Here is a 22,549-nt window from a genome sequence, read left to right as displayed (position 1 = left end):
TTAGCGGCAATTATTTGTCCGGCATAACGGCTTGTCACTACCAATAGGAAACCATAATAATTACAGACTGCTAACGCAAAAGCCTGTTGTTTTTGGCAATTACAAATTAACGCAAACGCCTGTTGTTTCGGCATTTGCAACCCATTTTCCCCAAGCCAGCATATTGCTCCAGTCGCCATTTTTTTATCAACCTTTGTGTTGGGTTTGAACCCAACAAACTTGTAACAACCACGTTGAGTAAATTCATAAAGGAAGCCACTTTTTCGCCCGTAAGTAAGCGCACACGCAGTAAAACAGTAACCCCATTATCCCCAAGCCAAACCGTCGCCATGTCAACAAGCGAAGCAGCAATTCCCATAATTTCGCCGCGTAGTGTGTCATCGGAAACAAATCAGTTAATTTCCCCGGCGCACAATCACGATAACGCCGCAAATGAAGCGCAACTACAGCCAATGGTAAAACAAAATTTCCAGCTCGCTAGATTTTGGCCAAATGCCCAAAGCCATACGCAATACTTCCAATATGCCGACAGACAATTTCAGAAAAAGGCAATTACATCCGATTCTGACAAATTTGATTTTTTGTTGAAAAGTTTTTCGAAAGAGCAAACGTCCCAGTTCCAGAATTTAATTTCGCAGGCCTCTGTAACTGATACGCCGTATACTACCCTTAAGAAGGCAATAATTAAGCAAGCTACCGGATTGGGCGCCCAAATTTGGCAGACGGACATTTCAAACCTTATCCAACTCCCCAACGAATTCCCAAGTGTTTATTTAAATCGTTTGGCAAACGCCTGTGCTGAAAACCCGCATACTAATCAATTAGCACGAAAATTAGTGTTAAACGAATTTCTGCAACGCATGCCGACAGAAATTCAAACCTTGATTAAGTCACAAAATCCTGATACTTCGCTAGAAGACATTGGAATTTTAGCAGATCGAATTTCAAATACCAACCCCAATGCGCCAAGCGACCTCACGCAGCCAAACGAAATGCAACGTTTAACAAGTCAACTACAGGAATTGTTAACTACGTTTCAATCTTCAGCGACAGGACAGGGAACGCAAAAACCGCATTATTCAGATCGCCAAAATCATCAATCTTACAACAGGCAAGCACAACCGTTCAGGCGTAACGCATTTCAGCCACGTAATACAGCACCGCAACGCGCGACCGGAAGCTCTTATCAGCTGTTTCAGCAGCCGCAGCAGTACAGTACGTCACAGCAGCCGAGCAAGCCATTTTCGGGATATCCCCCAAATAGACAGCGTTATAACTCAGACTTATGTTTTTATCACGCGCGTTTCGGTCCTCGTGCAAACAAATGCACCCTCCCTTTCCAATGGAAAGGCAATTAACAAGACATCCCTCCTTGTACATAATTGTATTATTAACCATGTTATGGTGCACTGGCACAACTAACCTTGATTTCAATTTGCGTGTTTGTTCGCCGCAACAAGTTGCGGAATACGAGATATTCCCCCGGAAACCTGCCATCGCCACCTGCTCAATATGACCAAAAAATGCCATGTTAATGGTTTCCGCCTTGATAGAAATTTAAAGGAAATTCCAGCCATATCATGTCCCGCTGTAGAAATAATTACTACAGACACTTATTACTTTTTTGGAGCACAAACATCCCACTCCATGCGATTTTGTCCAGCCCAATTATCAGGCACTATTACGCCCGCCTGCTAAGGCAATGCCGACTGCTATTGGTTTTTACCGAAACGATTTAAATGATCAATTACGATCAAGTTTCCAACACCTGAATGCCGATGTATCCCACCTAGAATGTCAACTGCAATCTTATCTCTCGTTGCTACTTGCAACTAACGTGCGCATTAACCTCTCTCTTACTTTATCATTACTCACGGGACAACAGAAAGCAGCCATTACTGGAGAAACTATCACAGAGATAGGCTGCACGTACCGAAATGTACGCCTACTACGCTCCTTACAATATAATAATGTATTTGCCACACGTCCTTTGTTCACCGAATTAGCCTGGCCAGCTAACTCGAAGCAAACCGTTTGGCAGCTGTACTCTAACGGAGAATTACACTCAAAGGTACAGTTTGAAGAGCGCTACCAACCTAATAGGATTTTCCACTTTAACATACAAGGAAAAACCTACCGGTTTATTAATTGTACAATGTCCCACGTTGATACGAATATCAACCAATTAACCCCGCAATTGCTTCCTATAAATAAGTCGATTAAGTAAGATAACTTATCGAAGCTTCCAACATTCTATAGAATGTCCCTATAGGAACCCCTCATTACCCGCTGAGGGATCTAGACTCAATTCTTGCGTCACTGGCACAGACCAAACGGCAGAATGAACGCTTAGACTCGTATTTTGGAGGCAAAAGGACTTCTCCAAAACGTCGGATGTGGCAAACTTGCGCATCTTCAAGCAGCATCCATTCAGTACTTAAACAAACGTTATTAATGACACTCTCCTCTATAACAGACCCATTTTGGAGCAGTATTTTGGCTATTTTAGTCATTTTATCCTTAATTTGGGGTGTCATATTAACAGGCTTTGCAATTAAGCATGTCTGGCTACGCCTATGCCCACGTGTAAGACCAACTATTGCTCATTATATAGCACGGGCTCGGACAAACTTAAATCCCTTTAATATGAATGCACCAGGTAACGAACCTGAAGCAGCAGTACAAAACGAGGCTGAAAATAATCCCTTGCATGAATTGTACCCTGATTTACAAAATGTAAATGCCCAGCAAGAACCAGCCGCACCTCCCACTGCATAGGCGCATGGCCCTATCCATAAATCTTCTCGCATTATTATCACCCCCACGACATGGTAATGACCCTTTGTGTATTTGCATGTCATTGCACATTTGTTGTGACTTTTCCTTGTGCACCATTATAACCGAGATTTCTCTATTAATAACTTACCAAATTTGCGTATTATATCATTTTTTTCTCGCACCTACCATTTGCATTTTACTCGTTCAATCGCATTAACAATTTTTTAATCGCCCACAGCTGATGTTATATTCATCAGCTGCAAATCTGGGGGGAAGTATTTGTAACATACGTCACAGAAAGCAGTGCTTGTATTGCGTAATGTTTTGCGTGTGTAACATACGTCACAGAAACCAGTGCTTGTATTGCGTAATGTTTTGCGCGCAGCTTTGCACATGTACTGCATAATCCCACAATGTGATCCAAATGATTGAGCCATCGAATATTCTCGAGTAAAGTGATTCATTCAACATCCTGTTTACCACATAAAATGTCCTCCTATGCTTATGTCACATCACACCTATGTTCTTGTATTATATTACTTCAAGCGCCTCATGATATCACGTGACATTATTGACCAATCAGCTCTCATAATGGAGAGCGTTAAAAAGCCCAGGTTAGACCGGTAAATTCATTCTAATCCATTCTAATCCATTCTAATCCATTCTAATTCATTCTAACTGATTCTATTTGCTGCCATTCTATTTGCTGGCATCCTAACAACGTTGTATTGAAAGTTGTAATGTACCGTCGTAATGAAGAAGATAACAGAAATGAATACAAGTATTCGGGAAGAGATCTTGGTTCTGGGTGAACGAACGGGGCAGAAGCAGGTTTAACCATCAAAGAGACTCAATAACCGCTCAGGCCATCGGGACCCTGTTAAATATCTCTGAGACCCTTAGAGTTATTTACACTACCACGTTTCCGAAACAAAGTTTACTGAGGGTCAAACACACCACAACCAAGTTAGATTCGGTCTGTTGCTTATTACTTGAGTTATGTAAATCACAACAATGTCCACGATATATAACGTAAAAACAAATTCGTCTAATGTAATAATTTATCTGACAATTGTAGCATATCTTAGCAATTTTGTTGCTACAACGTAAGATATACGTAAGAATATAACTTGGAGTTGGAACAAAAACCTAATATTTTTTTACACCACCTTGTTTGAAAGTTTATCAGAACATGGGTGTATAAGTTGTAATCATGGCATATCATTCACACTATTCCTGCCATGCGTTCTATACTGAAATAAACGGTTTCTTTCGATGCAAAACTTCACACAATTAAAAATGCGTGACGCCGTTTTCCCAACATCCTGCTTTCATCCGACCATATAGTTACAAGTAGTTTCGTTACTCGTTTTATAGTTAAAGCGAAACATGTTGCTTACCAGGGTTTAGCCGTTTCACGGCTATTGCTTTATTGAGGCATTGATTCTTTGCATTTTTCCATGTAGACATCGCTTTAAAGTCACCAACCAGTTGTCGCATTCCCTTCTGTCATACTATGGATTTATTCAAGTATTTATATGAACAACCCTTAAGATTTGACCTCGTACACCTCCTCGGAGCAGGTCTCGCACCCACAACACCACTGGTTAATGCTCTTGAATTCTCATAAAAACAAACAATCGCTTTTGTGCTTTTCCTTTTTGTTGATTTTGATTCAAATTCGATTTCTGATATTCTAGACAAATTTAAATTTCTGAGGTATCCTGTAGTTCTGATGTCACACCCATCATTGTGAAAAATTGGGGGAATGGGCAACTGACACGATAACCTCAAGACTTACATTGAACTATTTTGTTTTGCATATTCTTTATTCATTGGCGTTCAAATTCTCCTTGTGCAAAATAAATCGAAGTTAGCTTCACAAAAGATGTTAATTTTAAGCAGGGGACCTCAGACTATAACTTTATGAAAGTGGTACACCATGCACTACATTAAAAGCGAAAAAAAACTGCTTGAAGCAGTTTGACGCCCGCATTGGAAAAACAGCGCAATCAAAAACTTCTCTGAAAAGTGACACAATTTTAAAAAGTAAATGTTTCCAGTACGTTAGTACGTTGACGTTTCGGGTGGAACAAAATGCGTCAAATGCACTTCGTGCGGTTTGCAGGGCTGTCGTGTTATCAGAATATTAAGTAAAGTTGCTTCTTCAATATCGAAACTTCTTCAAAATCGTTCGTTCTATTGTTGTAAAGGAATTCTTCGATATTGTATAGACGGAACTTTGCACAAACAACTATTGCGTGACGCCATCTTTCCGGACTCCTACCATGTCTAAACCATTCTACTCAGTTTCGCTGCTCTTCACTTTTGCAGGGTTGTCGATAGTTAGTTGCTTTCTTGTGTGAGTTTATAACAGTTTTCAACAAGATTGGAAAGATGAAGAAAAAAATTTCGATGTTATTTTTGTTGGCAACACTTTCCAGTGCTCACATGTGAGTGTGCGTCATCTTGAAATCAGTTAACTGTGTTTTACATGTTGACAGTTTTGACGACAGCAAAACTTATTGATCTTTTAAACTTTAACGCATTTGTCGATCAGATTATCTTACCCAAGAAAACCATTTACAAGTGCTTGTGCAAAATGTAAAATATTACTTGTTTGTTGTATCATTCTTATCTCGAGGTCTAATGTATGGCATTTTTGAAGAATAAATCTTCAACGCCACGAGACTTTCAGCCAAAGTTTAATGGAAAGAAAGTCAATTGTCAACGAATTCCAGAAACGAAACGACAAACTTCTGTTTGCCTCAAAGGCCGCTGGTTCCGTGCTTCTGCAAAACTATTATAACGTAATATCTCACGTATAAAAGCACAACTTACCTTAATAGAATATTCTATATTAGTTGTTTTACTTGGGAGAAATTGGAATAGGAACCCCTCCACAAATATTTATCGTCGTTTTTGATACATTGAAGGAATTCGCTTGGGTGCCCTCGGTTAAATGTGAAACAAACAGGGTTGCATGCTGTGAGTATAACATGGTCGACACGCTTTTGCGTTGTCTCAAAATTACAAGTTTTTTTTCGTAGCCAAGCATCACAAATATAACAGTGCTGCCTCTTCAACATATGTTAAAAGTGGAAAGAATATCTCGACGGATGACTTTGCAGGAATTTGTAGTCAAGATGTGATCTCTGTAACACACTGGGTAAGTTTTTCATCATTAAAGGTAAACCTTAATATTTTTTCAGGTTGGGGGTGTGAGTGTGAATCAGACCTTTGTTGAGATGATTGAAACTCCATATGGTCTTCAAGACAATTGGTATGACGGAATAGTTGGAATGAATTTCCCACGTGGGAACTATACACCTATGTTCAATCACATGTTTCAAAAGGGGATAGTTACAAAAAATCAGTTCTCATTCTATTTCAACAGGTAAATTAGTTGTAAAATTGTGCTTGATTTGTTTGTATTATTTCAACAAAAAAGGGCGTTCGTCGCGGTCAGAAACTTGATCAAACTATTCTTTTGAAAAAGCAACAATGTTTGTCTTGTTATTTGAATCTGGGAATCATTAATTGCGTTGCAAATGACAATTTTTTTTCCTGTCCTTCCTATTAAACCTGTCACAATTTAGAGATTTGTCTCTACCAGATGGTGGAGAATTATATCTGGGTGGAGTGAACCCTGCAAGATTCACTGGAAAGTTTAACTACCATAAAGTTGTTGGAAAGGTAAGTTAATTGCCCATTTGCACATCATAAAAACTAACGGAAACCTTTTTTCTCTTTTGTTTCCAATCCACTCGGCGCACGCAAGCTGATATGTCTCACCATGTCTTTCAATTTGATTATAAATTATGTTGACTTTCAGAATAAATGGCAAATTTCCTTGGATGGTATAAGTGTTGGAGATAAGGCTGGTACCAAAGCTTGTGTCGGTGGTTGTCTGACAATGATTGGTTCAGGCAATAACGTTTTTGTTGGTCCTACAAGTGAAGTCGCGATGATCGCCAAGGCTGTTGGAGCTATTAGAACTTCCATTGATGTAAAGTTTAAAATAAAAATATTTGCTACGTGCAGTTTAAGAGCTTACCTAAACTATATTGTTCGTTGCAGATTCAATATGCGGTGAATTGTGGCGACAAGCATCGAATGCCGAATATAACATTCACTCTCTCTGGCATCAAATACGTTCTCACACCCGAGGAGTACGTCATAACGGTTGGTTTAAATTAGTATATTCATCAATTTTTTCACTCCGTGAAAAGCGAAATATTTTTGAGGACAATATCAATTCGACGTACGACACTGCTGCAACAACACTGGTTTCTTAAACCATGCTTTGCATTTAAACGTATAAAGTATACCTTTTTTCCAACCCTATATTATAGGTCTAATAAAAGCTGTGACGACTAAATGCTGAAATTGTCACCATTACTATTGCAAAAGTCTGATCGATACAAGAAACTGTCAACCGCTGAAGTATTGTGTTTATCTCAGGGCGCCTTTATCTAATGTTAAATTGTGCTCACGGTATTACTAAGTAGACATTTTATTGCTTGATGACAGCTTTCGGTGAATTGCTTCTTGGGATTTTTCGGCGAAAACATCATGTCAGAAGATGGTCCATTGTGGATCTTTGGTGTCATGTTTATGAGAAATTACTACACAACTTTCGATATCGCCAACAACCGTGTTGGATTTGCAACATTGGCACCGGATTCTAAATGATCGTAATCAAGCCCAACATGAGCAGCAGTAACCACTTGAAAGCTGTGTCGTTGATATACACATGAAAAGAAATATATAATCAAGTGTAAATAATAGATTTCCATTGCAAGTGTTTTTTCTTGTTTCGCTGATTATGTGTGTGTTGTAAAATATACTTAATCAACAAACTGTAATAATCTTCTGTTCATTTGAGCATGGAGTTGACACTTTTCATTGTGTTGAGATTTTCATCAACTTTATTCCAGTAGAACAATTGCACTTACAGGAAGGTTGCCCGTTACAAAAGTTTCTTACTACCAAAAGTGATTAAACATGCATTTCTTGTCATACCCCCATTCCATACCTGAATATCATTTGTTTACTGAACAGTGTACAGTAGTAAGCTATTTTACCTCAAAACTTTGGTGAGGTGAGTTCTCGCTTTTTCAGTTATCACTGCCACGTCATCCCTTTTAACGCCAGGCTTTCCAATAACTAGAAAACCTTGGACAAAACACAAAAAATATGATTAATGATCACGTGTGGTCAACAACCTGATGGCGTAATAATCATTCTGTATGAAACGACTGCATATATGTAGGCAGCATTTAATAACTCCAACCATTACTACATTGTTAGAACGCTATTTTTCATCATAATACATTTTATATGAGGTTATGTTGAAAATACGAATATCTTTATCTGAAGCCTACCTTGTTCGTGTACGAGTGCTGTAGTATTTCCATATTGGGACGCACGCATTAATTACTGACTCAAATTAGACTTTTAAAGTCAAATGAAGAAAACATTTACAGGAGTTGGTGATAGAATGGCGCGGATTAAACCGTTGGTGTGTATTGTGTTGACTTCTTTCGATTTAAAATTATGCAGCGTAATGTTGAAGAATTCGTCCAAAATTAAATTTTCACTTTGCCTGAGTTTCAGCTCCGCTTTCCCGCAGATTTTCGTTTCAACACTCGGTCTCCCTCTTCAACAGCGTGACGACTGATTTCCTGCTCAGCGTTCAAATATTTCCATAATCATGACGTTGCAACCATGGTTGCAAGTTGATTGACAGCTTCGTGCGCGGCGCTCCTCGCTGGCCAGTCTGGCAAATTTAATGTTGGCTTCTTGACTGGATAACCCTTAAGGTTTTATCGGTGCCCATGACATTTATATTTATTGTTTATGTTCAAGTGCTTTTGTGCAAAATAAAAATGATTCGATCAACATTCGGGTTTGGATGAATAAAAAAAACATTTGGCGAATCCCGGACTTACAGAATACCCGACAAATTTGAGAGATAAACATGACATTTAAATAAGCACAGAAATAATGGCGGTTGGTCAGGTATTTGATTATGATGTCACAGAGAATTGGAGCAGCAATCCGCTTACTTCCTTCATTTACGCCAAACTTCAAAATTTTCGGTTTTATGATTTCTTTTAGTGAATCAACCATGAAACAAACAACGTTTTAGCACATAAAACAGCTGTTTGATGTCTTCTTTGGTCCTGGATGCAACCTACCTTTGTTTCAGAGGTAATCCTTATGAAAAGATTTTTGTTACAGCCATTTGGTCTCCACTTTCCGTTATGGTTTCGAGCTTTACAACGGAGTCGATTGAACACCGGACAACGTTAGTCAGCCCTCCTCAGTTTCGGGGACGTTTTGTTGATGAATCATTCGTTGCCATGCAACAGGACGACGAGCAGTCGCTGCTCTCGCATCTCAGCTCTGTTGAACCAAGTCCACAATGGAGTGCGAGCAAGGTAGTAGGTTATCTTGTTTCGATGTTTTTGTTCGAAGAGAAGAGAGGGCAACCGTTTCCACAAGAGTATGCAACAAATTAACTCATTCCGACAGATATTTGCACTCGATCGCCCACTGGCGTGTTTTTCACCGTACACTGACGCTGAATCATTGATAACAAATGGCGTAAAGCGATAACAAGAGGTGGGTTACGCTAATATAGCGCAAACAATTATTCCCGTTTTTTTCTCGAACGTAACCGTGGCTTGTCGAAGAGGTGTGTTGTGGGTGAAACACAGGTGTAATACACACACTTTTACCCTCTCAACACGGTTTGCAGGGCTGTCGTGTTATCAGAATATTAAGTAAAGTTGCTTCTTCAATATCGAAACTTCTTCAAAATCGTTCGTTCTATTGTTGTAAAGGAATTCTTCGATATTGTATAGACGGAACTTCGCACAAACAACTATTGCGTGACGCCATCTTTCCGGACTCCTACCATGTCTAAACCATTCTACTCAGTTTCGCTGCTCTTCACTTTTGCAGGGTTGTCGATAGTTAGTTGCTTTCTTGTGTAAGTTTATAAGAGTTTTCAACAAGATTGGAAAGATGAAGAAAAAAATTTTGATGTTATTTTTGTTGGCAACACTTTGCAGTGCTCACATGTGAGTGTGATTCATCTTGAAATCAGTTAACTATGTTTTACATGTTTACAGTTTTGACGACAGCAAAACTTATTGATCTTTTAAACTTTAACGCATTTGTCGATCAGATTATCTTACCCAAGAAAACCATTTACTAGTGCATGTGCAAAATGTAAAATATTACTTGTTTGTTGTATCATTCTTATCTCGAGGTCTAATGTATGGCATTTTTGAAGAATAAATCTTCAACGCCACGAGACTTTCAGCCAAAGTTTAATGGAAAGAAAGTCAATTGTCAACGAATTCCAGAAACGAAACGACAAACTTCTGTTTGCCTCAAAGGCCGCTGGTTCCGTGCTTCTGCAAAACTATTATAACGTAATATCTCACGTATAAAAGCACAACTTACCTTAATAGAATATTCTATATTAGTTGTTTTACTTGGGAGAAATTGGAATAGGAACCCCTCCACAAATATTTATCGTCGTTTTTGATACATTGAAGGAATTCGCTTGGGTGCCCTCGGTTAAATGTGACACAAACAGGGTTGCATGCTGTGAGTATAACATGGTCGACACGCTTTTGCGTTGTCTCAAAATTACAAGTTTTTTTTCGTAGCCAAGCATCACAAATATAACAGTGCTGCCTCTTCAACATATGTTAAAAGTGGAAAGAATATCTCGACGGATGACTTTGCAGGAATTTGTAGTCAAGATGTGATCTCTGTAACACACTGGGTAAGTTTTTCATCATTGAAGGTAAACCTTAATATTTTTTCAGGTTGGGGGTGTGAGTGTGAATCAGACCTTTGTTGAGATGATTGAAACTCCATATGGTCTTCAAGACTATTGGTATGACGGAATAGTTGGAATGAATTCCCCACGTGGGAACTATACACCTATGTTCAATCACATGTTTCAAAAGGGGATAGTTACAAAAAATCAGTTCTCATTCTATTTCAACAGGTAAATTAGTTGTAAAATTGTGCTTGATTTGTTTGTATTATTTCAACGAAAAAGGGCGTTCGTCGCGGTCAGAAACTTGATCAAACTATTCTTTTGAAAAAGCAACAATGTTTGTCTTGTTATTTGAATCTGGGAATCATTAATTGCGTTGCAAATGACAATTTTTTTTCCTGTCCTTCCTATTAAACCTGTCACAATTTAGAGATTTGTCTCTACCAGATGGTGGAGAATTATATCTGGGTGGAGTGAACCCTGCAAGATTCACTGGAAAGTTTAACTACCATAAAGTTGTTGGAAAGGTAAGTTAATTGCCCATTTGCACATCATAAAAACTAACGGAAACCTTTTTTCTCTTTTGTTTCCAATCCACTCGGCGCACGCAAGCTGATATGTCTCACCATGTCTTTCAATTTGATTATAAATTATGTTGACTTTCAGAATAAATGGCAAATTTCCTTGGATGGTATAAGTGTTGGAGATAAGGCTGGTACCAAAGCTTGTGTCGGTGGTTGTCTGACAATGATTGGTTCAGGCAATAACGTTTTTGTTGGTCCTACAAGTGAAGTCGCGATGATCGCCAAGGCTGTTGGAGCTATTAGAACTTCCATGCATGTAAAGTTTAAAATAAAAATATTTGCTACGTGCAGTTTAAGAGCTTACCTAAACTATATTGTTCGTTGCAGATTCAATATGCGGTGAATTGTGGCGACAAGCATCGAATGCCGAATATAACATTCATTCTCTCCGGCATCAAATACGTTCTCACACCCGAGGAGTACGTCATAACGGTTGGTTTAAATTAGTATATTCATCAATTTTTTCACTCCGTGAAAAGCGAAATTTTTTTGAGGACAATATCAATTCGACGTACGACACTGCTGCAACAACACTGGTTTCTTAAACCATGCTTTGCACTTAAACGTATGAAGTATACCTTTTTTCCAACCCTATATTATAGGTCTAATAAAATCTGTGACAACTAAATGCTGAAATTGTTACTATTGCAAAAGTCTGATCGATACAAGAAACTGTCAACCGCTGAAGTATTGTGTTTATCTCAGGGCGCCTTTATCTAATGTTAAATTGTGCTCACGGTATTACTAAGTAGACATTTTATTCCTTGATGACAGCTTTCGGATTGCTTCTTGGGATTTTTCGGCGAAAACATCATGTCAGAAGATGGCCCATTGTGGATCTTTGGTGTCGTGTTTATGAGAAATTACTACACAACTTTCGATATCGCCAACAACCGTGTTGGATTCGCAACATTGGCACCGGATTCTAAATGATCGTAATCAAGCCCAACATGAGCAGCAGTAACCACTTGAAAGCTGTGTCGTTGATATACAAATGAAAAGAAATATATAATCAAGTGTAATTAATAGATTTCCATTGCAAGTGATTTTTCTTGTTTCGCTGATTATGTGTCTGTTGTAAAATATACTTAATCAACAAACTGTAATAATCTTCTGTTCATTTGAGCATGGAGTTGACACTTTTCATTGTGTTGAGATTTTCATCAACTTTATTCCAGTAGAACAATTGCACTTACAGGAAGGTTGCCCGTTACAAAAGTTTCTTACTACCAAAAGTGATTAAACATGCATTTCTTGTCATACCCACATTCCATACCTGAATATCATTTGTTTACTGAACAGTGTACAGTAGTAAGCTATTTTACCTCAAAACTTTGGTGAGGTGAGTTCTCGCTTTTTCAGTTATCACTGCCACGTCATCCCTTTTAACGCCAGGCTTTCCAATAACTAGAAAACCTTGGACAAAACACAAAAAATATGATTAATAATCACGTGTGGTCAACAACCTGATGACGTAATAATCATTCTGTATCAAACGACTGCATATATGTAGGCAGCATTTAATAACTCCAACTATTACTATATTGTTAGAACGCTATTTTTCATCATAATACATTTTATATGAGGTTATGTTGAAAATACGAATATCTTTATCTGAAGCCTACCTTGTTCGTGTACGAGTGCTGTAGTATTTCCATATTGGGACGCACGCATTAATTACTGACTCAAATTAGACTTTTAAAGTCAAATGAAGAAAATATTTACAGGAGTTGGTGATAGAATGGCGCGGATTAAACCGTTGGTGTGTATTGTGTTGACTTCTTTCGATTTAAAATTATGCAGCGTAATGTTGAAGAATTCGTCCAAAATTAAGTTTTCACTTTGCCTGAGTTTCAGCTCCGCTTTCCCGCAGATTTTCGTTTCAACACTCGGTCTCTCTCTTCAACAGCGTGACGACTGATTTCCTGCTCAGCGTTCAAATCTTTCCATAATCATGACGTTGCAACCATGGTTGCAAGTTGATTGACAGCTTCGTGCGCGGCGCTCCTCGCTGGCCAGTCTGGCAAATTTAATGTTGGCTTCTTGACTGGATAACCCTTATGGTTTTATCGGTGCCCATGACATTTATATTGATTGTGTATGTTCAAGTACTTTTGTGCAAAATAAAAATGATTCGATCAACATTCGGGTTTGGATGAATATTAAAACATTTGGCGAATCCCGGACTTACAGAATACCCGACAAATTTGAGAGATAAACATGACATTTAAATAAGCACAGAAATAATGGCGGTTGGTCAGGTATTTGATTATGATGTCACAGAGAATTGGAGCAGCAATTCGCTTACTTCCTTCATTTACGCCAAACTTCAAAATTTTCGGTTTTATGATTTCTTTTAGTGAATCAACCATCAAACAAACAGCGTTTTAGCACATAAAACAGCTGTTTGATGTCTTCTTTGGTCCTGGATGCAACCTACCTTTGTTTCAGAGGTAATCCTTATGAAAAGATTTTTGTTACAGCCATTTGGTCTCCACTTTCCGTTATGGTTTCGAGCTTTACAACGGAGTCGATTGAACACCGGACAACGTTAGTCAGCCCTCCTCAGTTTTGGGGACGTTTTGTTGATGAATCATTCGTTGCCATGCAACAGGACGACGAGCAGTCGCTGCTCTCGCATCTCAGCTCTGTTGAACCAAGTCCACAATGGAGTGCGAGCAAGGTAGTAGGTTGTCTTGTTTCGATGTTTTTGTTCGAAGAGAAGAGAGGGCAACCGTTTCCACAAGAGTATGCAACAAATTAACTCATTCCGACAGATATTTGCACTCGATCGCCCACTGGCGTGTTTTTCACCGTACACTGACGCTGAATCATTGATAACAAATGGCGTAAAGCGATAACAAGAGGTGGGTTACGCTAATATAGCGCAAACAATTATTCCCGTTTTTTTCTCGAACGTAACCGTGGCTTGTCGAAGAGGTGTGTTGTGGGTGAAACACAGGTGTAATACACACACTTTTACCCTCTCAACACGGTTTGCAGGGCTGTCGTGTTATCAGAATATTAAGTAAAGTTGCTTCTTCAATATCGAAACTTCTTCAAAATCGTTCGTTCTATTGTTGTAAAGGAATTCTTCGATATTGTATAGACGGAACTTCGCACAAACAACTATTGCGTGACGCCATCTTTCCGGACTCCTACCATGTCTAAACCATTCTACTCAGTTTCGCTGCTCTTCACTTTTGCAGGGTTGTCGATAGTTAGTTGCTTTCTTGTGTAAGTTTATAAGAGTTTTCAACAAGATTGGTAAGATGAAGAAAAAAATTTTGATGTTATTTTTGTTGACAACACTTTGCAGTGCTCACATGTGAGTGTGATTCATCTTGAAATCAGTTAACTATGTTTTACATGTTTACAGTTTTGACGACAGCAAAACTTATTGATCTTTTAAACTTTAACGCATTTGTCGATCAGATTATCTTACCCAAGAAAACCATTTACTAGTGCATGTGCAAAATGTAAAATATTACTTGTTTGTTGTATGGTTCTCATCTCGAGGTCTAATGTATGGCATTTTTGAAGAATAAACCTTCAACGCCACGAGACTTTCAGCCAAAGTTTAATGGAAAGAAAGTCAATTGTCAACGAATTCCAGAAACGAAACGACAAACTTCTATTCGCCTCAAAGGCCGCTGGTTCCGTGCTTCTTCAAAACTATCATAACGTAATATCTCATGTATAAAAACACAACTTACCTTAATAGAATATTCTATATTAGATGCTTTACTTGGGAGAAATTGGAATAGGAACCCCTCCACAAATATTTATCGTCCTTTTTGATACATTGAGGGAATTCGCTTGGGTGCCCGCGGTTAAATGTGACACAAACAGGGTTGCATGCTGTGAGTATAACATGGTCGACACGCTTGTGCGTTGTCTCAAAATTACAAGTTTATTTTGCAGCCAACCATCACAAATATAACAGTGCTGACTCTTCAACATATGTTAAAATCGGAAAGAATATCTCGACGGATGACTTTACAGGAATTTGTAGTCAAGATGTGATCTCTGTAACACACTGGGTAAGTTTTTCATCATTAAAGGTAAACCATAATATTTTTTCAGGTTGGGGGTGTGAGTGTGAATCAGACCTTTGTTGAGATGATTGAAACTCCATATGGTCTTCGAGACGATTGGTTTGACGGAATAGTTGGAATGAATTTCCCACGTGGGAACTATACACCTATGTTCAATCACATGTTTCAAAAGGGGATAGTTACAAAAAATCAGTTCTCATTCTATCTTAACAGGTAAATTAGTTGCGAAATTGTGCTTGAATAATTTCAACAAAAAAGGCGTTCGTCGCGGTCAGAAACTCGGACAAGCTATTCGTTTTAAAGGCTTTTTTTAATCATTGTATGTAATAATCCTGCTTTGGTTATTCGAATCCGAGAATTATTAATTGCATTGCAAACGACCTATTTATTTTCCTGTCCTTCCTATTGAACCTATCATAATTTAGGGATTTGTCACTACCAGATGGTGGAGAGTTATATCTGGGTGGTGTGAACCCTGCGAGATTCACTGGAAAGTTTAACTACCATAAAGTTGTTGGAAAGGTAAGTTAATTGCCCATTTGCACATCATAAAAACTAACGGAAACCCTTTTTCTCTTTTGTTACCAATCCACTCGGCGCACGCAAGCTGATATGTCTCACCATGTCTTTCAATTTGATTATAAATTATGTTGACTTTCAGAATAACTGGCAAATTTCCTTGGATGGTATAAGTGTTGGAGATAAGGCTGGTACCAAAGCTTGTGTCGGTGGTTGTCTGACAATGATTGGTTCAGGCGATAACGTTTTTGTTGGTCCTACAAGTGAAGTCGCGATGATCGCCAAGGCTGTTGGAGCTATTAGAACTTCCATGGATGTAAGGTTTAAAATAAAAATATTTGCTACGTGCGGTTTAAGAGCTTACCTAAACTATATTATTCGTTGCAGATTCAATATGCGGTGAATTGTGGGGACAAGCATCGAATGCCGAATATAACATTCACTCTCTCCGGCATCAATTACGTTCTCACACCCGAGGAGTACGTCATAACGGTTGGTTTAAACTAGTATATTCCTAAAAATTTTTCACTCCGTGAAAAGCGAAGTTTTTTTTATTACAATATCAATTCGACATGCGACACTGCTGCAACAACACTGGTTTTATAAACCATGCTTTGCACTTAAACATATGAAGTATACCTTCATTCCAACCTTATATTATGGGTCTAATAAAATCTGTGACGACTAAATGCTGAAATTGTCACCATTACTATTGCATAAGTCTTTTCGATACAAGAAACTGTCAACCGCTAAAGTATTGTGTTTATCTTAGGGCGTCTTTATCTAATGTTAAATTGTGCTTACGGTATTACTAAGTAGATATTTCATTCCTTGATGACAGCTTTCGGTGAATTGCTTCTTGGGATTTTTCGGCGAAAACATCATGTCAGAAGATGGTCCATTGTGGATCTTTGGTGTCATGTTTATGAGAAATTACTACACAACTTTCGATATCGCCAACAACCGTGTTGGATTCGCAACATTGGCACCGGATTCTAAATGATCGTAATCAAGCCCAACATGAGCAGCAGTAACCACTTGAAAGCTGTGTCGTTGATATACACATGAAAAGAAATATATAATCAAGTGTAATTAATAGATTTCCATTGCAAGTGATTTTTCTTGTTTCGCTGATTATGTGTCTGTTGTAAAATAAACTTAATCAACAAACTGTAATAATCTTCTGTTCATTTGAGCATGGAGTTGACACTTTTCATTCTGTTGAGATTTTCATCAACTTTATTCCAGTAGAACAATTGCACTTACAGGAAGGTTGCCCGTTACAAAAGTTTCTTACTACCAAAAGTGATTAAACATGCATTTCTTGTCATACCCACATTCCATACCTGAATATCATTTGTTTACTGAACAGTGTACAGTAGTAAGCTATTTTACCTCAAAACTTTGGTGAGGTGAGTTCTCGCTTTTTCAGTTATCACTGCCACGTCATCCCTTTTAACGCCAGGCTTTCCAATAACTAGAAAACCTTGGACAAAACACAAAAAATATGATTAATGATCACGTGTGGTCAACAACCTGATGGCGTAATAATCATTCTGTATCAAACGACTGCATATATGTAGGCAGCATTTAATAACTCCAACCATTACTATATTGTTAGAACGCTATTTTTCATCATAATACATTTTATATGAGGTTATGTTGAAAATACGAATATCTTTATCTGAAGCCTACCTTGTTCGTGTACGAGTGCTGTAGTATTTCCATATTGGGACGCACGCATTAATTACTGACTCAAATTAGACTTTTAAAGTCAAATGAAGAAAATATTTACAGGAGTTGGTGATAGAATGGCGCGGATTAAACCGTTGGTGTGTATTGTGTTGACTTCTTTCGATTTAAAATTATGCAGCGTAATGTTGAAGAATTCGTCCAAAATTAAATTTTCACTTTGCCTGAGTTTCAGCTCCGCTTTCCCGCAGATTTTCGTTTCAACACTCGGTCTCCCTCTTCAACAGCGTGACGACTGATTTCCTGCTCAGCGTTCAAATATTTCCATAATCATGACGTTGCAACCATGGTTGCAAGTTGATTGACAGCTTCGTGCGCGGCGCTCCTCGCTGGCCAGTCTGGCAAATTTAATGTTGGCTTCTTGACTGGATAGCCCTTATGGTTTTATCTGTGCCCATGACATTTATATTTATTGTTTATGTTCAAGTACTTTTGTGCAAAATAAAAATGATTCGATCAACATTCGGGTTTGGATGAATATTAAAACATTTGGCGAATCCCGGACTTACAGAATACCCGACAAATTTGAGAGATAAACATGACATTTAAATAAGCACAGAAATAATGGCGGTTGGTCAGGTATTTGATTATGATGTCACAGAGAATTGGAGCAGCAATCCGCTTACTTCCTTCATTTACGCCAAACTTCAAAATTTTCGGTTTTATGATTTCTTTTAGTGAATCAACCATCAAACAAACAGCGTTTTAGCACATAAAACAGCTGTTTGATGTCTTCTTTGGTCCTGGATGCAACCTACCTTTGTTTCAGAGGTAATCCTTATGAAAAGATTTTTGTTACAGCCATTTGGTCTCCACTTTCCGTTATGGTTTCGAGCTTTACAACGGAGTCGATTGAACACCGGACAACGTTAGTCAGCCCTCCTCAGTTTTGGGGACGTTTTGTTGATGAATCATTCGTTGCCATGCAACAGGACGACGAGCAGTCGCTGCTCTCGCATCTCAGCTCTGTTGAACCAAGTCCACAATGGAGTGCGAGCAAGGTAGTAGGTTATCTTGTTTCGATGTTTTTGTTCGAAGAGAAGAGGGGGCAACCCTTTCCACAAGAGTATGCAACAAATTAACTCATTCCGACAGATATTTGCACTCGATCGCCCACTGGCGTGTTTTTCACCGTACACTGACGCTGAATCATTGATAACAAATGGCGTAAAGCGATAACAAGAGGTGGGTTACGCTAATATAGCGCAAACAATTATTCCCGCTTTTTTTCTCGAACGTAACCGTGGCTTGTCGAGGAGGTGTGTTGAGGTCGAAACACGGGTATAGTTGCTTTGCGACCAAGCACAGAAAAGAACCTGTTTTAATTTCGTCATGACGACAATTCAAACAAGAACCAACTCTAACAGGTGAGGAATTCTTCAACAAACTCACGAAGTGTGGTTGGAACTTGTACCTCATCACAATTCACAAGTTCAAGAATACACACACTTTTACCCTCTCAACACTGTGTTTATTGATAACAACAACAAGTAGCACAAACTATGCGCAATCAGCAAACATTCAACAAAACGATTAAATTTTCGTGAAAGTATAAATTAGCCACGAACGAACCAGTTGATATTGAGTGCCAAACAGTAATTGATTGTTAGAAAAAAAATCTTCAAACAAAAAATCTTGCTGCTGGACATTTGATGCAATGTTAACGATAGAATGTGAAATATGATGCGATTTACACAGAGAGTTTGTCCTGCCAAGAATTTTACGACATATTGTTTGAAGTAAAATATAATTATCTTTGATATACAAAATACACAGGGCGAAGTTTATGTACAAGGCGTGTGAGAGAGGGTTTTGAGGGGGTGTTTTAAACTCTTTTTTTTTGTGATATTTGAAGGTAGCAGATTAATTTTTCATCTGTCGATATAGTTTCTTTTGCATGAGTTGATTGCATGGAATGTTTAAAACATCATAATATCATATTTGCAAGTAAACATTGATCCAGAAACAAAAAACAACAAAAAAGTCACTGGAAGCAAAGGAATGTGGACGACGAGTCCGATCCACTCATCACGTGACTCATACTATGGTACATAAAATGAAGAGCCACAAAATACAACTAAAAACCAAACTAAGCAAACGGAGTGAGTACACCAACCAAAATTCACGTATTTTCGTTCTTTTGTTTGGGTCTGACGTCAAAGATATTACTTTGTCCTACTTGTGAGATTTTTAAATGGAAAGTTGTAACTTGACATATCAATTTTATGTTCTAATTACTTTGCCATCTCAAAGTAAATAGGATTCTACACATGGAAGGTTCGCGTGACGTCAGAAACAAGACTCGGTTCTATCCATTCGATGCAAGGAATGCAAGGTTTATTTACAGATCGGTTTCTGCTTCACCCACATGTAAGTTTTCTCGGTTAGCAACCACAACCACATTTTCCTGTTGTTCTTCCTGTGATTGGCGTCTGAAAACGGCGCGTAGGCCATCCCGGACTCTATCATAAAGTAGTTTCGGTGCGTTGGAGTAGATGAGTGGATTTAGAGAGCTGTTGATGGGGAGCAGGATAATTGCTGACACAGCGTACATCACTGGAGGCATAGGGAATCCGCTAAAGTTTACAAATGCCATGATGGAAATTGGAACCCAGCAGAGAAAATCGGTAATTATCAGTCGAAGGATTTTCTTTTGCATTTCTGCCGAAACAAACGGCATTAATGGTATAATATGTCTGCAAATACGAATGTGCTTACCTTTGTTTTGTGTTGCCGCCCTTCCATCTCGTGGCCTCTCGTTCACTTGCCTGGCACTGGCAGTTGATTTCTTATAAATCCAAATATACGTAATTGCAACGAACATGAAGGCCAGGAAGTTAAATGTAATGATGGCGATTGAATATCCCCATGCCTTGTCGTTGGTCGTTACATACAGTTTGCTGATGCAAACACTGCTGCTGCTGTAATATCTACACATAAAAAAATTTGTGGCGATAAAGTTTCACGCAAAAAAAAGACTTTGAGCGAAGGAAAACGAACCCCAAATATCCAGAAATATCAAATAGCTCAGTGTAATTGTAATCCTCAAGAATATCCATAAAATCCATCCAAGAATTCGCATTATTCACTCGCATGAGGGCAGTGTTGAGTACTTGGGAATCGTTGGTTGTGAAGTTGTGTTGGAAAGTTACAAATCGACCCATGAAGTTATTCATGCCTGTATACGCAACGATTTAATGTCATTCGAAAGTGGTTTTACCAGCAACATCTACGACAATATCTTACTAGAAAAGTCGACTGCAACACTGTCAAAAAACGGATTCTCATTCATCAAAGCTTTGGTTTCAAACAAATGTTGAAGTTGAGTTGTGAGTGGAATAAAAGTAATTATAAACGAGAATGCCCAGGAGAGGATAATGGAAAGGATAACAGTTTTTATTTTCGGTTTCAAGGATGCATCGAATGGCTGAAACACAAGAGAAACCGACTGGCAATTGTTTTCCCTTTCTTTACCCTGTTGTTCCAAAGTTAAGAAAAAGTGCAAAATTTCAACAATGATGAGGCATCCGGTCTAACGAAGTTGGCAATAGCTGACTTAACCAAATACAATTGTTTCACTTACGTTTTTCACAGCATACAGTCGGAATATGGTCAACAGAACCATTGTAAACACCGATGTTTCGCTTGAAAGCAAAACCAATATCCCCATAGTGGTGCAACTTCCGCTTGATCTCCACATAAGATCATTGGCACAATAAGATCCGGAGTATCTGACACCAGCGGCTCCCAGCATGATCAGATAAACTCCCATGAGTAGATCGGAAGCGGATAGATTCAAAACGAGCAGATGGTTTGTGCGAAATGCAGCAGATTGTGATTGTGTCGTCGCCAACGTTTTGCCTTCCATCACCATGACAACCTCAAAACAAATTGGAGCAATGTGTAAACACGTGTTCTTATTGCGCCTAGACAAAACTTAGTTTAATTTACCAAATTTCCGACAATGGCGAGCATCCCCATTATCCACACAATGGCTCGTAGAAATGGGTTCGCAATCAACTCGTATCGTGATGAAAATATGTTTTCGTTGATCACTTTTGTATTTGTTGGGCACTCGTCTGACCAATCAGAGCAGTCGCCGACTCCATTGAATTTCTATGTGGAGTAAATTAAAGAAAACTTTGTAGTTAAGTTGGTTATATTGGCGTCCGTAAACAACACATTGCGAAATTACTGTCTTGCATATAATTTGCGAACATCGGAACTATGGAAATTTGACAAAAAATATGTACTGCAAGATGCATGTGTAGTTTTGGGTACGTGGAAGGCGTGTGACGCGCTAATTGGCCAGAAAGCTGGTGACAAAAATAAAAACTAATTAGTAAACTGGCAGTTCTCATCTGGTGGCAAACGTTGAGGTGTGCTTGTGTGATTTGGTGTAAAGAACATGATTTGTGAAGTGGGTCGTAATTGAATTAATGTTGTTTGGTGTTGGTCCTTTTAACATTGGGTGTTTCTATATAATTTTTTACTTTGACGTCAGTTTATTTAATTATAAAAGTAGCCACCTGTGTAGTTTGGGTCCCAACATTTGTTTTGACGGTGAGCCGTTAGTGCAGGGTGAACTGAGCGTTTACTATGGTTGGGGTTGGAGGCCCGGGTTAGTACATGGATCAGATTGGGAGTAAACGGTTGGTTTAGATCAGAGATTCTCAAACATTTTTAGTGCTAAATTATAAACCTTAAGTTCATAAGGCTTAATTTAGACCTATTTTGTGACCGAATCGCACATTTTATCCCGCGACGATCAACTTTAAAAGTTTGGTGCCAAAACAACGGAGAAAAGGTCTTCCTAAATCGGTTCTAAAACTTCCATACCCGCCCTCCCAATAACTTGAGACCTAATTCGGGATCGCTGAATTAATTTCGGTCACAATAGTAACATGCACGGAATCAAAACATCTTTGCCACAGGACACAAAACTTTAAATATTGTTAACATGTGTTTACCTTCTCCTTCTTAACGAACAATGGATCTTTATTTTCGCAATAAAACCTTCCGTCATTTGTGCAGTTTATTTCGTCACTTTG

The 22,549-nt window shown here is 38.6% G+C and overlaps 4 protein-coding genes across 4 annotated transcripts; 3 read left to right on the top strand and 1 right to left on the bottom strand.

Annotated features, from left to right (window-relative positions):
* The first annotated feature begins 5,101 nt into the window (after positions 1 to 5,101).
* On the top strand, positions 5,102 to 7,502 carry LOC145895259 (cathepsin D-like). The gene is made up of 9 exons (XM_082984032.1): positions 5,102 to 5,231; positions 5,447 to 5,588; positions 5,643 to 5,766; positions 5,829 to 5,935; positions 5,991 to 6,175; positions 6,378 to 6,474; positions 6,614 to 6,787; positions 6,859 to 6,963; positions 7,312 to 7,502. The coding sequence occupies exons 1-9, from the start codon at positions 5,176 to 5,178 to the stop codon at positions 7,471 to 7,473; spliced, it is 1,152 nt and encodes a 383-aa protein (XP_082840158.1). The 5' UTR covers positions 5,102 to 5,175; the 3' UTR covers positions 7,474 to 7,502.
* Positions 7,503 to 9,749: 2,247 nt separating this feature from the next.
* LOC145895288 (cathepsin D-like) lies at positions 9,750 to 12,156 on the top strand. The gene is made up of 9 exons (XM_082984067.1): positions 9,750 to 9,869; positions 10,085 to 10,226; positions 10,281 to 10,404; positions 10,467 to 10,573; positions 10,629 to 10,813; positions 11,016 to 11,112; positions 11,252 to 11,425; positions 11,497 to 11,601; positions 11,944 to 12,156. Exons 1-9 carry the CDS (start codon positions 9,814 to 9,816, stop codon positions 12,100 to 12,102), a joined length of 1,149 nt encoding a protein of 382 aa, XP_082840193.1. The 5' UTR covers positions 9,750 to 9,813; the 3' UTR covers positions 12,103 to 12,156.
* A 2,213-nt stretch (positions 12,157 to 14,369) lies between these two features.
* LOC145895276 (cathepsin D-like) lies at positions 14,370 to 16,854 on the top strand. Its single transcript, XM_082984054.1, has 9 exons — positions 14,370 to 14,497; positions 14,713 to 14,854; positions 14,909 to 15,032; positions 15,094 to 15,200; positions 15,256 to 15,440; positions 15,653 to 15,749; positions 15,889 to 16,062; positions 16,134 to 16,238; positions 16,588 to 16,854. The coding sequence occupies exons 1-9, from the start codon at positions 14,442 to 14,444 to the stop codon at positions 16,747 to 16,749; spliced, it is 1,152 nt and encodes a 383-aa protein (XP_082840180.1). The 5' UTR covers positions 14,370 to 14,441; the 3' UTR covers positions 16,750 to 16,854.
* A 2,985-nt stretch (positions 16,855 to 19,839) lies between these two features.
* LOC145895920 (G-protein coupled receptor GRL101-like) lies at positions 19,840 to 21,479 on the bottom strand. Its single transcript, XM_082984697.1, has 6 exons — positions 21,450 to 21,479; positions 21,082 to 21,378; positions 20,745 to 20,925; positions 20,499 to 20,676; positions 20,217 to 20,428; positions 19,840 to 20,159 (listed from the first exon to the last, which is right to left on the bottom strand). The coding sequence occupies exons 1-6, from the start codon at positions 21,477 to 21,479 to the stop codon at positions 19,840 to 19,842; spliced, it is 1,218 nt and encodes a 405-aa protein (XP_082840823.1).
* Positions 21,480 to 22,549: the final 1,070 nt, after the last annotated feature.

Source organism: Ascidia mentula, chromosome 3, assembly GCF_947561715.1.
Source record: "Ascidia mentula chromosome 3, kaAscMent1.1, whole genome shotgun sequence".
In the NCBI taxonomy this organism is placed as follows: Eukaryota; Metazoa; Chordata; class Ascidiacea; order Phlebobranchia; family Ascidiidae; genus Ascidia; species Ascidia mentula.
Note: the sequence above shows the minus strand (reverse complement) of the source record. Positions and strands in the feature narration are given on the sequence as shown.